This window comes from Rhamphochromis longiceps, linkage group LG4, assembly GCF_057381845.1.
Source record: "Rhamphochromis longiceps isolate RC_006_pf linkage group LG4, R_longiceps_female_GT1.1, whole genome shotgun sequence".
In the NCBI taxonomy this organism is placed as follows: Eukaryota; Metazoa; Chordata; class Actinopteri; order Cichliformes; family Cichlidae; genus Rhamphochromis; species Rhamphochromis longiceps.
The window spans coordinates 7,083,715-7,097,902 of NC_140560.1; the positions used below are offsets into that span (position 1 = coordinate 7,083,715).

Sequence of the window (14,188 nt, forward strand, 5' to 3'; positions counted from 1 at the left end):
GGAGTCATTTGGTGCAGCAGAGACAAACACAGGAACCACAGCGGCTTCACAAGCCCCTAATGGACGGATGAGACGCCTCTATCTAATGAATCCACTCATCATCTGTGTGTGTGTGTGTGTGTGTGTGTGTGTGTGTGTGTGTGTGTGTGTGTGTGTGTGTGTGTGTGTGTGTGTGTGTATTTGGGGGTGGGGGTGGGGGGCTATGGGTTTATTACAGGCTTTTGGTGTTGCAGCCAAACAGACGCCCCTCTTTTTTCAGTTGCAGTGTAGAACTGAAGAGACACATATTTTAAACACATGCTATTTCATCTGCTTTTATCCCTCAGTCTCTTTGTCTTTTGTCTTTTCCGTCACAAACTACTAACTCTGAACCTCCTCACATTTAAATACATAAGCCTATATACCAACATGGTAATCAAACTAAACATGTTCTTAATATAATTAGTCTCACCATCTCAAGTTTGCAATTGCATAAAGAAACAAGAGACAACAAACCAAGCAAAAAAAGGACCAGGGCTTTAAAGAGTCTTTAAGGAGTCAGAGTGTGTGCATACATTTTCTAAAAAAAAAAAAAAAAACTCCTGTGTGTCTGTGTGTGTGTTTGTGTGAGTGTGTGCGTGACCTCTTTCATCCTTACTCCACCTCTGTGATGACGTGGCTTTATTTTGTCTTAAAGAAACATGTCTTCATATAAAGTTAAGCCATGTGGTCTCATAGGTGACGGGCTATGAAGAGGATTTTGTGTGCACTGAGCTTCAGCACCTTGTATTACACACACGTGGTGTTCAGGTCCACTGGAGTGTGGAGGTGCTATGTCCTTTCATCATTTTCTCCTCCGGTTTGTGTTTGTTTGCGTGTATCCTTTCATGTTTGCTACACCTCTGTGTTCACGTGGCTTGATTTTGTTTTGAAAACGCATGGATTAATATAGAGTTAAGCCATGTAGTTCTATAAGAACGACTTCTAGAACTGCGACATCCAGAAATGATTGTTCCTTTGTCAGGACAGTAAATAGTGGAAGTCAGAGTAAGGGCAGATAATTATAATACTGTTGAATCTCTGCCCCAATACATCACCAGAATGTTATTGTTCACCAAAACAAAAATAAAAAATACAAAATCAATGACACAAGAGGTTCACCGGACTGACATCAGAACATGTTTTAGACAGTTGGTACAACAACATGGAAATAGAATCTACAGAACATGGCAGACAAAACGAACAGTCATCTATATTACAGTAAAATGTAATTTCCCGAAAGGACAACTCACTCAACTTATTCCAATAAGACAAGGTTATTCACTTTATATAGAATAAATAAGAAATATTTCATATCAAGAAACTTCTCTTTAGTTTTTTTTTCCTGTTAGCATCCCCTCTGACAGATTTACACACAAAACGATGTACGACGAAATGAAGTCTTTGAGGCATGCGCAAACCATGTAAACATTTGTGTAAATAGAGGATTTGTTGATGCTTCGGAGAAACGGCAGGTTTCTCTTCTTGCTAAAAAAACATCTGGCCATACAAACCCATTATAATTTTTTGTAAAAAGGAGTAGATGTATTGTATATGTATTTTGGTTCACACACAAACTCCCCCCCCCCCCCCCCTCTCTCTCTCTCTCTCTCTCTCTCTCTCTCTCTCTCTCTCTCTCTCCCTCTCGCTCTCTCTCTCTCTCTCTCTCTCACACACACACACACACAAGCGCTCGCGCGTGTTGTTTATTTCCCATCCATAAAACTGCTACGGGACGCCATTTAAGTATACCGACACTACAAAAACGCAGTCCGGCTCTACAACACGGCCTACTTATGTGTTAACATCCAAATCAATAAAGTTCTGCATAAAATGAAGAAAACACTCGAAGATATAAAATCTGCATACTAACCTAAGACTTTTTTTTTACTTTCTGTCTGTTGCTCTAGACTTAAACTTGTAATGGGACCTGCAGACATGTATTTATTTTCAGCTTTATTTATTTATTTTTATTGCACCAAGTTTCTGGTAGTAAATAGAAACCAGTGTTGCGCACGCATTCAACACAATTCGTTTCATGAGAGAGAATGCCTTGCATAGCAGTTGATACACGACAATTTATAAAAATAGAAAGGACTTGGAAAAAAGACTGACGAGGATAAGCAGACAAACGTTATATCCTTGTTTTCAGTCTGAAATGTGCACAGCTGAGCTGGAAGTTTAATTTGATGGAAAGGGTTGATTTATTAAATAAATAATAACTGTCGTGAGTCCTCTTCTTAACTAACTCTAAACTCTTGTGACGTCAGGCTACTGATCAGCCGCCGCCGCAGCGCATGAGCCACCCTAAAAGCAAGCCGAACGCCGAGATCCCAGGGATAGACCCGATGGTCAGACAACCGGAAAACAAACGGCTATTGGCTGCTTGTATCAGCTTCAACTATCAGGCGCTATGTAATTAAATCCTGCCAGCAAAAAAGAGTGGGTGGGGTGGGGGAGTACAAATACAAACGAACAGCAACGCGCTTGTGTGCGAGCTGTGGGTGCTTTTCGTGCTTGTTAATGACCGGGTGAAATCCCATTTTCAGCACTTCAGCACACACCTCTGGTGTCAATAAACAATCAATCAACTTTCTGCACATTTTATCTTGAAGAATTTAATCCGATATCAAATTGCATTACTGTATAATAATTGCTAGCTTAATAAGAACTCGGTAGAAAGTAATGGCAACAAAATCTTTGAATTCATCAATCTATTAGTCTGATCCGAAGGTTTACACTGAGTCAATCTGAGTGCTTTGAAAGACTGGCCGCCGAAACAAACTCAATTTTTTACTATCGCAATCGCCTAATAGGAAATAATCCAGAAGTTCCAGGAAATTTCCAACTCTGAAAATTAGACGTTCCTAATACTTCAGCTGCAGCGTCATATGCGCTTGTTTGGGATCATACTTAGATTGACATCACGTTTGGCTCACTCGGAATGTTAAAAGAAATTGAAGCAGTAGATGTGCATGTACATTTTTGCAGTTCTTGGGAATGTGAGATGTGTGTGTGCATGCATGCGTGTCTGAGCGTTTATGTCCTGCTAGTCCTTGGATTGGTCCTTATTTTGTTTCTTCATTTTCATCCTCCGGTTCTGGAACCAGATCTTCACTTGCCGCTCTGTCAGATTGAGTGCGCGTGCCACCTCATGTCGCCGATCGCGCGTGAGGTACATGTTGAACAGGAACTCCTTCTCCAACTCTAGCGTCTGGTATTTGGTGTACGGACAACGTTTCTTTCTGGAGGAACGTGCATGAAGCCAATTGGCCGATGGGTCATCTGCAGGAAGAAACGACAGAAAAAAAAAATCATCGATTAAAAAATGGAAATTGATAATCCATGCAGTCACTCTAACACTATTTTGTGTTCACGACATCTTGAAGACAACACTAGACTCAGCAAATGACACTTTTATGCACGTTATTAATAACACATAATTTGGACATAAGTAAAACCATGGCCCTTTTATATGGCATCACATCAAAGCCACGCGGCCTTCTTTCCATGAATACCCTCCAGTATGCAGATGAAAAATGACAGAGGATTAAAGGGGGGAAAAAAACAGAAAAAGAAGAGAAAAGAAAAACTCGGACTACCATGCTGATTTCCTTTTTTTTCTTGTTGGTTAATTTTTTAAAATTATTATTGAACTCATTTGTACCTCACATTGGCTTCACGCGCCATTCAAGGAGGCAACTATCGATAACAAGAAAACAAAACAAAAAAGCAAGGCAAAGTTGAATGCACTAGGAGTAAGCACTGTCTCTATATTTGCAGCTTAATCTAATTTTATGACAAAAAGAAAGCAAACACACAAACACACATTGGTGAAAGTGTTCTATCTTTTAGTTTTTTGTAAGGATTATGATTTGAATAGAGCGCTAAATCCATCGCTTGTGTAGCAATTGTTTCTAAATTTCCTAGCTGTGGGAAATCTATAATCCAGAAAAAAATGTTATCCTTTGCTATTCATTAAGCGTACTGAGATTTGGCTCTTTTGAGTGCAGTAGCAGAAATCTGAATGAAAACTAAATGTTTTTGTTTTCGATGAGAACATAATGAACTTATCTCAGTTATTTCCCTCGTTGTCTTTGCATCGCCTCCTTGTTTGCCAGGCCACTGTGCCCCCACCACCCCTGCTTCCCATCACCACAACCCCGTTTATAGCATTCAGGACAATGTAATTAGCCTTAAATTCTCGTTTAGCAGGCATGGGTTTGGTTTGGGGCTCAAAGCTATGTCCGTCCGTCCCCCCCCCCCCCCCCCCCCCCCCCCCCCCCCCCCCCCCCCATCTCCACTATGAGGCAGGTTGTAAAGGTTGTAAGGAGTCTCCCGGCATCTCAAGTTTCTAAAGGATAGTTAGAGATCAAAACAAAGCCCCCTACTCAATTTTAAACCCGTTGATAGTGCTTTTTTCCATCTGAAAGAAAATTGCGCATCCATAGCTCGTTCTGGTACATTTCCATTTTTATATGTTCTAAATAAAATCTTTAACCAAGCGCAAGCATTTCCTGTGGTTAGGTCAGAGTCTTCCTCCATTAAGTCAAACCAACAAACGGAAACGCCTAGCAGTTAGAATAACTAAACTTTAACAAAGAAAAAAATACACCCAATGTTACCAGGTCAGGCCTTAAAACTCCAAACAAGACAAATAAAAACTCAGTTTTAAAAGCCATAAAATGCCATCAGCAATGATAAAAATGTGGGACGCACAGGGGAAAACAAGAGCATGCTGCGATTATTTCCTTTAAAGCTGCTGTTCATTCGTTGCAGTGTTATTCGATTTTATTTCATTTAAAGGAAATCAGAGAAACAAACCACAAATGAAGTCTAACCATCAGTATGACCTGGAAATAGTTACTCTTTCTGAATCTTTCTGATTCATCCTTGCACCCACCAGCAGGTCTCCAGCAGGTGCTATGTCCTTTCATCATTTTCTCCTCCGGTTTGTGTTTGTTTGCGTGTATACGTCCTCCTTTCACGTTTGCTACGCCTCTGTGTTCACGTGGTTTGATTTTGTCTTGAAAACACATGGCTTAATATAAAGTTAAGCCATGTAGTTCTATAAGAATTACTTATAGAACTGCGACCTCCAGAATAGGTTGTTCCTTTGTCAGGACAGTAAATAGTGGAAGTCAGAGTAAGGGCAGATAATTATAATTCTATTGAATCTCTGCCCCAATACATCATCAGAGTGTAATTCGTTATTGTTCACCATAAAAAAAAAGTTAAATCAATGACACAAAAGGTTTCCCGGACTAACATTAGAACGTGTTCTACAAAACGTAAAGAAACATGTAAAGAAACATGAGGTATAACGACTTGGTAATTAGAATCTACAGAAGATGGCAGACAAAACGAACAGTCATCTATATTACAGTAAAATGCAATTTCTTGAAACGACAACTCACTCAACTCATTCTAATAAGACAAGGTTATTCACTTTATATACAACAAATAAGAAATATTTCATATCAATTAACTTCTGTTTAGTCTTTTTTTAGTCTTTTTTTTCCTGTTATCATTGCCCTTCCCAATTTAACATTTGAGGTGGCTGCTCCTCCCTGAGACTGTTTCTCTTCCTCCTAAGTGTGGAGTTTGTCCTCCACACCATCACTAAGTGCTTGTCATATAATCATCTAAGTAATCTTGTAGGGTCTTTAAAAGATAAAACACCTTGTGATTACTGACATTCTGATCTGGATCCCATTTTATATTTATGTATAATAAATTGTTTTAATAATTAGATATCAAGCAACTTTTTGAGTTTGAAATGAGTAAATACAATTAGGATATTAACTCTCCTGCATTTCATGGTGACATTTGCAATTGGCTTGAAGTTGACCTCTATTGTAGTTTGCCACATCCATATTGACTTCCTGATGAAGGCTCTTTGGGTCCGGTTGGTTTTGTACAGTTCTAAGCATTCCAGGATTCATGTGTGAGCCATTCACTCATAGGCTTTCTTGTAGTCAGTCCAGGTGGTGCATGATTGGTCAGTCTCATGTTGCAGACAATGACTGCTCTAGCTACCAGTAGCTGGTGTTTTGCCCCTCTGATGTTTCTGCCAGTTCCTGTCTGAGGTCGAATAATTTATTGAGCCATATGCCTGTTCATAGCTCCTATGATGCCTGACACTATGGTTCTTCTGTGCTGCCAGAGGCTCATGGAATATAGTTAGCTTTTTTAGCCAGTACGTGTGAAAGACGCTAAGGACTGGTACTGTCCAACTCTTCATATTTGAAACTCTTGAGATGACTGGTGTTGTGAACTGACACTGTATATAACCAGTGGGTGGCATGATGGGCTATGGCCGTCATTTGTATGCAGTCTATAGTAATCTTGCAATGCTTGAAACTCTGGGTTTTGAAGATGATTGCATTATCTAGAATCTGTCTCTGCTTGGATTTGACAGAAGATATAATTTAGGTTTCTCTTCTGTTCTCCCTGCAAGTTGAATTATAGTTAGTGGCCATTGTCAGTAAATATGTCCTTAATACCTTCTGGAATTAATTTCCTTCAACAAAAGCAGCATGTAGAGGATTTATTTCAATGCAGAACAAAATATTGTCCAGTAAGGTGATGAGGCTGGTGGGAACTAGGGGGGTGAGAGCTTTTGTCACTGTAAAGTGTGTGCTTTGCATTCCCTGGGTGTATATTCACCTCTACGACCATTCATTACCCTCAGAGCTGTGCCGTGACGATGGCTGTCACCCAGGATGACAAACCGATTGAGGAGTGGGAGAGTTTGGAAAGGGCTGAGTTAGTGTAGACATCTTTTTTCTAATATATGGGAAGTCAGAGAGTATCTCAATAGAAAGAATAAGGCTGGGGTGGGGTGTTGCTTGTATAATGGTAACCCTTGCTTGTATGTTAACTTTAAGTTTTCTGTAGGTTACATCCACATAGTTGCAGAAGCCTGGTGTTCATGGACAGGCGCATGGATGAAAAGATTTACGTTCCCTTAAAGCTGCCTGCTATAGCCCATGGCCCTGCAGCTGATGTTCAGTTGTTAGCATGTGGGTCTTTGCCTAGGTGTGTGTGTGTGTCTACTTTGATGAATGCATGGAAACAGCAACTGAAACAGTTAAGATAAATATCCCATCCAGTCTCTTTTTCTCTGTGTGTCTTCCTCCCTTTGCAATTTCACCCTAATAGTTCCAGAAATTGACCTCTCATATATCCCAAAGGCATGTTATTACATTTCCCAGAGTCATATTTTATCCCGCTCCCATACTTCCCCATCCCCATCCACCGCCAACACTTATACCCCATCTCACCAACAGCAACACGCCAATTAATGGGGTTGTTTACTCTGTGTTATAAGTTAATAAAGTTCAAGGTAATAACTTTGTCAGCCTGCTTGGCAGCAAAAGCAGAAGCACAAAGACTGGAGTGTAATCTTGTAGTTTATTCTGGAAAGCAGCCCAGTGCCAGCAGCATAAAGAGAAATCTGTAGCTGTAGACTGGCATTAACTGGATAGGATGTTTTCAAAGGTAGCATTCCAGTGATGTTATTCACATGGCGACCATTTTAAATACTCAGCCATAATCTGAAGATAGACTACATCATGCAGACACTCATTTTTATATATTCCTCCCTGAAAACAAGTTAAAGAGGACAGGTACAGTTTATTAGACTGATTTCACAAGCAAAGCTAGTCTTAGAACCTGGCTATCACAGCATGTTCATTTTCAGATCTACAAGGTTGAATCGGGGAAACAGTCAAGTTTTTCATGTTGATAAAAAAAAATGTCCAGAATGTTTCTGTGGTTGACGACACATGAATGCCAAAAAGTAAAACTTTTTCAGAATTCTTCCAACACCAACCATCTGTTCAAAATTCCTTATTACTATCAAATAGGGGAGGAATTTTGCCGTGCTGTAGCTGACACATTTAAGTATATAATGTCAACATTTTCAGGGGAATCTGGTTACTGTGGAGGACTGCATTGTTAGGCATTTATATGTGACCACTTCTATCCGGTATAAGACCCAGTGTTACGTGAATAATAACAGAAAGTACATTTTAATGTTCTAATTTCATGAGTACACAATATGTAACATGCCTGTTTGTGAGTTTTAAAGGTGCTGAAATTTTTATTTTGCTACCTTTGGAAATTAATGGCTCCTTGCTTCCCTGTTTCCAAGCTAAGTTAAGCCAATAAACGTAATATGTATCCTATATACATAAACATGGTTTCAGTCTTCTCATTTTACCCTTTTCAAGGATGCAAATAAGACTGTCCCTAAAATGCCTAAAGATGTAAAAGAAAGTTATTCCAAACCAAAGAGTTTTGAAAATGACAAATGCAAATCACCCAGTGTGTTTCCACTCAAACTGCTTTACTAATTACTCCAAAAAAAAAAAAAGTCGCGCGGGGAGGCTCAATCAACGCAGTGTTGTGACGCCACCATTTTGAAATGTCCACGTTATGAAAAAGAGAAAAGGCTTTCACATGCTGCTTAGTATGCTCCCACTACCTGAAACATTAAGTCACTGCAATACGGACACAAAGAGAACACAAATCAACCAGAGGAAAAAAGTCTCTATGGCTGCTTTTTGAACCCTATAAGACAGCTCAGAGAGAAACTTTTTTTTCTATTACTCATTCAAACAGGGGAACAGAGGAACTCTTCAGGAGGAGCACCTTCACGAACACCACGGCGCTACGAACGGAAAGTCTAATAATTCAGACTGGAGCCTGCTAGCCTCCATCCTGTCTTTAGACTAGCTCACTGTTCTGATGGATAGCGTGCTCAATCGCAGTAATAAGCTGGCTGTGCATGTGTATGCATATGTGTGTGACTCTAGTGTAGTATTCGTGTATATATACACTAAACGTGAATGTGTGTATATATGAATGTGTGTTTCTTTGTGACCATTTTTTTCTTATTAAGGCCACAATAGAGACAGAGGTCTCCCGCTCTTTCTCGCACACTGATGTTCCGACTCCTCTGGTAGATTTGTCAGGAGGGAGTTGAGAAAGGGAAATAAACTCCGGCGTCAGTTAAAAAGAAATTATACATTCATTTGAATCTCTTTCTAGGGTACGGTTTTCTTCTGTCCCATCCAAAAAGTCAAGAAACTTTGGAAGAGAACTGTGAAGAGACCCAGCATCAAATGCTGTTGTTAAAAAAGCAAACAATCAGAAAAAACACAAAGGAACAAAGGCACATAAAAGAAGAGGAGAGAAAAAAGACCGTCCTGCACTTCTCAAACTACCAACGGATTTATAACAAGATGACTGTGATTTGTGGAAGGTATTTTTACATATACGTTCATATAACCACCAGACTACAGACCACAATAAGGTCAGTAGAGCTGTGCCTGGGTTGAAGTATTACACAGCAGGAAAGGGTAATTTTAACAAAGTTACAATTCAATTAGCTGTTTGTTTGATGCTTTGAGATTAACCTGATTTGAAGGCTGCAGTCATTTATATATTATTGGGTGATTTCTTTTAAAAAGTAAATAAATAAATAAAACTCGCTAGTACATAAAGAACACACAAAATTAAATTAATTTAGGATATATATTCATTGTGTTTCACGTTGTAGCTGGCAAAGCTCGAAGCCATTGAGGAATTTACATGGGCCTAGGTGGGACGATTTATACACGCTGTGAGAAGGCAGAGTGCACGTCCTGACTGTCCAGCTCTGATGTGAGTCTAACAAAGTGTAGCCAGACTTAGGCTGACTTAGAGGCCTCTGCGCCACAGATGCTGGCGGCTCGGAGCTCTGCGGCTAGGTCACTGACCTTTCATGATTTTTAAAAAGAAACCGGGTTCGACAATCTGGTTTGTAGTCTTTTGTCTTCTTCTTCCCATTTATAAGCGTACAACTAACAAGAGAAACGGTAGACGCGCGGGGCGTGGGGGGCATAAAATGGGTAATGCGTAAATGCGAAGGATTGGAAGCAGAAGGGTCCAGAGACGATATCTTAATCTATCTCAAAGAAGATTTTGTCTTTTTGAAACAGGATAGTAATGCGTATGTCAATCTGAATGTAACACAAACAAACTACCTTCTGTGATTTCTGTCGGGTTGATAGATTTAAGGACGAAGAGGAAAAAAAGTGCCAAATAGGCTAGAAGTTTTCCAACTGTTAGTCTTAATAATCTTTCTTCCTAAGTTGACTTTGAAGCTTTTTGGATTCACCGCCCTACCGCGCGCTCCAAACCTTTTAACGTGTATATAATACGCATCATTTGCGCAAAGCTGTGACAAGCTTTTGCCAGACGGTCAACACTATCGTAAGCACTATGAGTCACTTTGACGGTCTCTTTTAAGGCAATACCAGGGTCACCTTTAAAGCAAGCAACATTATAATACAGAGTGTTGCTCGTAATATCTTTAGCTAATTTAACAGCTTTAATAAAATCGTATGCATCACTTGCTAGTCACTGACACATTTTTTAAAGAACTGTTAAAGTCTGAAAAAGTTGCGTCCCATAATCCATTTAAAAAATGTTGCTACAGGCGCCAGCTGCAAATACAAGGATGACATGAGCCAAAAAACACAGTAAAGTTAGAGAGCAGACGGTGGGGGCACTTCGGCCTCTCCAGTTCTTTGTTCTAGTTTTATGGCGGCATTAAAAGCATTTACAATCACCCTCCCTCGTCTTGTTCTCTCCCACTATCACGCGTTATTTCCTGCTTTAATAACTTACTTTGATCCAGGCCATCTTTGTCCTCATTCCCTTCACTAATGTCCTTGTTTTCTTCGAACCCTGTTCCCTGGATGGCGGCCGAATGGTGGCTAAGCTCGCGCGCTGCCGTGGACGCTGACTCCAAGATGTATGTTGTGGGCTCGTGCTGATGCTGTCCCATGATTTTGGATGCGATCTCCCCACCGAGATGGCCAAGCTGAGGCTCCAGCTTGACCTGACCCGTTTGGCCCTGTACCGGACCAGACTCAGAGCTCCGCGGCGCACAGTCCAGCCATGAACGTATGTACCGTGTGTCCGCGGCGGGCACGTGCTGCGCGGGGATGTAGGGATGGTAGACAGCGGGGAGGCCACTGGCTCCGTGGTGTGGATTAAATGGACTCCATGATGACGAGAAGACTGGAGGCTTGGGCTGGAAACTGCAGGACGGATAGGAATCGGGATGGGGATGCTCCGTGTGCGCAGCAGCGCCACCCGGCAGCCTCCCACTCGCGGACGCAGCGGAGCTCGAGCCGGAATATTGGGCGCTAGGAAAGCGAGTCTGGGATGAGAGTTCATCGCTCTCGTGACTTATGATGGAGTCCACGTAATAGTTGCTCAAAGTCCCAGAAATGGACATTCTCGGGCATTATCTGTGAAACGCCTCGAGTTCACTAAATAGAAAACAAGACAAGAGACATTACGAGATTTCCTTCTTTTGCTTCTCTTTCTTTTTCTTCTTCAATTCTGTGCTTTGGTAGGTTGCCCCCTCCCTTTCTTACTTCGTCTCTCTGCCTCTCTATCCCTCCCCTAGTCCCTTTCTTTCGAAACAAAGTGCTACAGCCCTACAGCCTAGCACTGTGCACGGGGGTTTGTCAAGTCTGTGAGCGAGGCGAAAAGTGATTGGCCGGTTTTTTTTTTTCTTCTAACCTGAAAAAAAGCGTCAATGAAGCGTAAATCACGCATGCACAAGCCCCCACCCCCTACCCCAGATAGATGTTTATATGCAATATGCAAAATTAAGGCTATTTCCGAATATCTTGTCAATTTATTTACTGCTGCTTTCGATCTAGAATGATATAAAACCGTTAAATTATGTTATGTCTGGACTGTATGTATGAACTGTAAAGCAGAGACAATGGCTGACAAATAAGTAGTGCCAAATGAATGAAAAAAAAAAACTAAATCAATTCCTGGATCGAGGAGTGTGCTTTTAAAATACCAGTAGTATAAGTGCCAATAGTCCTCCACTTAAGGAGAGTTAACACAGATATTTTCTATCCTAGACAAGATAGGCGGTAAAATTCACACCTATGTGTGTTTTTCATCGTTTACTTGACTCCTGGATCTACTTGGCAGCTTCTCTGAGAATTCTGGAGCGTTTTTATTGACAGATTAACAGCCAGTTGTGTTAACGAGCGCCATTAAATCGGGTCCTGCGTGGTTAGGTCGCTTGTCTTTATAGCGCAAACTACTTCAACTACTTTTTTGAGTCTGTTTAATACCATAATAAAATCCTAGATCGTGCCGGCTGCTTTGGTTTTTATTGAGTTGATATATGGCCTGTGGTGGTGCGGATTGTAAACGCAACTGGGGCTGTTGAATCTTTCCTGCTACTCCGGTACAGGGTACTTTACACTCAGCGGTCAGCCTGCTATGGATAAACATAACTCGGTCCGGAGCGCAATGAGGGCACCGGGAAGAGAAGCTGGAACGGACTTTTGTTTCATGGAACCGGTGGTGACTTCTTTGGCTGAATTAGTTGGGATGAAATCCGCCGGTGTGCTCGAAACCAAGAAGCTGAAGAGCAGCTGCAGTCTGTGCTGATCGGAAGTCCTAACATTTGACTTGCAGCTGACCTGCAAAGTCACCGGGCTTGTAAGTCTTTGCATTTATTTATAATTACAGACTTGGAGTCTTTGACTCGTTCAGGAAGTCATTCTAGTACTCAAGGGTATAAATCCGGTCTGTGCATCGTGTATGGAGCTAACAGTTATTTACGACAATTGAATATGAAATACAGGTTGCTTGTTATTAAAGCTGTTATTTACCAGGTGAAAGATGGACTATAGCGCAGCTTTCATATATGCTGAGGAGACGATTCTGAGCAACGGCTGGTGAATGTTCATTTCAGTAGAAGAAATGCAAATACAAACCCAACAAACCTAGAGTCCTTCAAACATGACTGACTCTGGCGCACAGTTTGGTATTTGAGCTTGAATTCACCACATTCCTCTGAGCTTTTGTATTAAAGCACTCATTTACAACTTCGTTTGAAAATCAAAAAGAAAAAGAAATAAAAATATAAACTGTATTAAAAAAAATCTAGCTGTTCATGCTCAATCAAATATGTTCTAGATAAAGTTACTGTGACCCAGATCGCTTTTATCCACAAGAACAAGTAATGAGGTGCGTTGTGAAGCAGTGTAGCACATTGCCACATACGTGCCAATTAACCGGACAGTTCAAATTGTTAAGCATTAATTAGCATTATTTTCGATATGTTTAGAGTAGAAAAATACATACTGTTTTGCAGGCATAAATGCTAGGGATATTTTTCTTTTTCAGACCACAGGCTGTGGGAATTTTAATTGTCGGTGGGCCTCCGCCCTGCAGGGCGTTCTGCCAACTCGAGGAGTTAATTGGAGACAGTGGTGCTGAAAAAGCTAAAATAATTTTTCTGCAAACCACCTTAAATTTCAACATCTTCAGTGTTATGACTAAAGAGAGTTTTGGAAAATAACCTTCATAGACACACAAACAAAATCCAACACCGTCATGCTCGGTTTGTTAACATTGCCCATACCCAATTAGATGTTCTCTTCAAATTTCCTGTAGAGAAAATATTTCCCATCTGACATGGCACAGATTGGCACAAAAGCATGAAACAACTGGAAAGACGTCGGTAACCAAAAAACACAATTTCACTGCGAAAACTGAGCATAATGAAGTACATGTGCAAATTCAGCCTCGTCTGTTCAACTGTTATGTTTTTTATCCATTTCCAATATCTCAAATTTTCTGTTTTGTGTGTTTGTTTTTTTCTGTTTAATATTATCTTAATATCGATCGCAGGAGTCATTTAGTGAGAATGAAGCCAGCTGAGTCAATTAAAAAATAAAGTGTAAGAAAGCAATTTACATGCATGATGAAGATGACTTTACTTCATGCATTTCTCTATTTTCAGATATTGAAATTGAAAAGAAAATGATCGCAGTGTGCCGGATATACTAAAGTGAATATTTTTAAGTAAACCTAGTTTGTTTTTCCCACAGTGAAAGCTCCACAATCACATTGTAACCAATTACAAATTAGATCTAAAGTTAAAGGTATTTTGGCTGTTAATCACAATAAAGTTAAAATTAAATAAATGTAGTCGGTGGGGTAAGAAAAATAACGTGAACTTAACAATTTTCTAAATTATTTTGTCGCAAAACAAAACAAAAACAAAATAATAATAATATATAAATGTAGCATTGACACAGCTAAAATGTCATTATGCAGATATTTAATA

At 40.3% G+C, this 14,188-nt stretch overlaps 1 protein-coding gene across 1 annotated transcript; it reads right to left on the reverse strand.

Annotated features, from left to right (window-relative positions):
* Positions 1 to 625: 625 nt before the first annotated feature.
* Positions 626 to 12,120, reverse strand: hoxb9a (homeobox B9a). The gene is made up of 2 exons (XM_085403098.1): positions 10,699 to 12,120; positions 626 to 3,303 (listed from the first exon to the last, which is right to left on the reverse strand). The coding sequence occupies exons 1-2, from the start codon at positions 11,312 to 11,314 to the stop codon at positions 3,068 to 3,070; spliced, it is 852 nt and encodes a 283-aa protein (XP_085259224.1). The 5' UTR covers positions 11,315 to 12,120; the 3' UTR covers positions 626 to 3,067.
* Positions 12,121 to 14,188: the final 2,068 nt, after the last annotated feature.

What these genes read in the sequence shown, in the direction of transcription:
- hoxb9a (XM_085403098.1), bottom strand. Translation starts at nt 11,314, where the DNA reads ATGTCCATTTCTGGGACTTTGAGCAACTATTACGTGGACTCCATCATA. An exon ending in CAAAGATGGCCTGGATCAAA is followed by an intron (nt 3,304 to 10,698) that starts GTAAGTTATTAA and finishes TTCTTCCTGCAG; the next exon opens with ATGACCCATCGGCCAATTGG.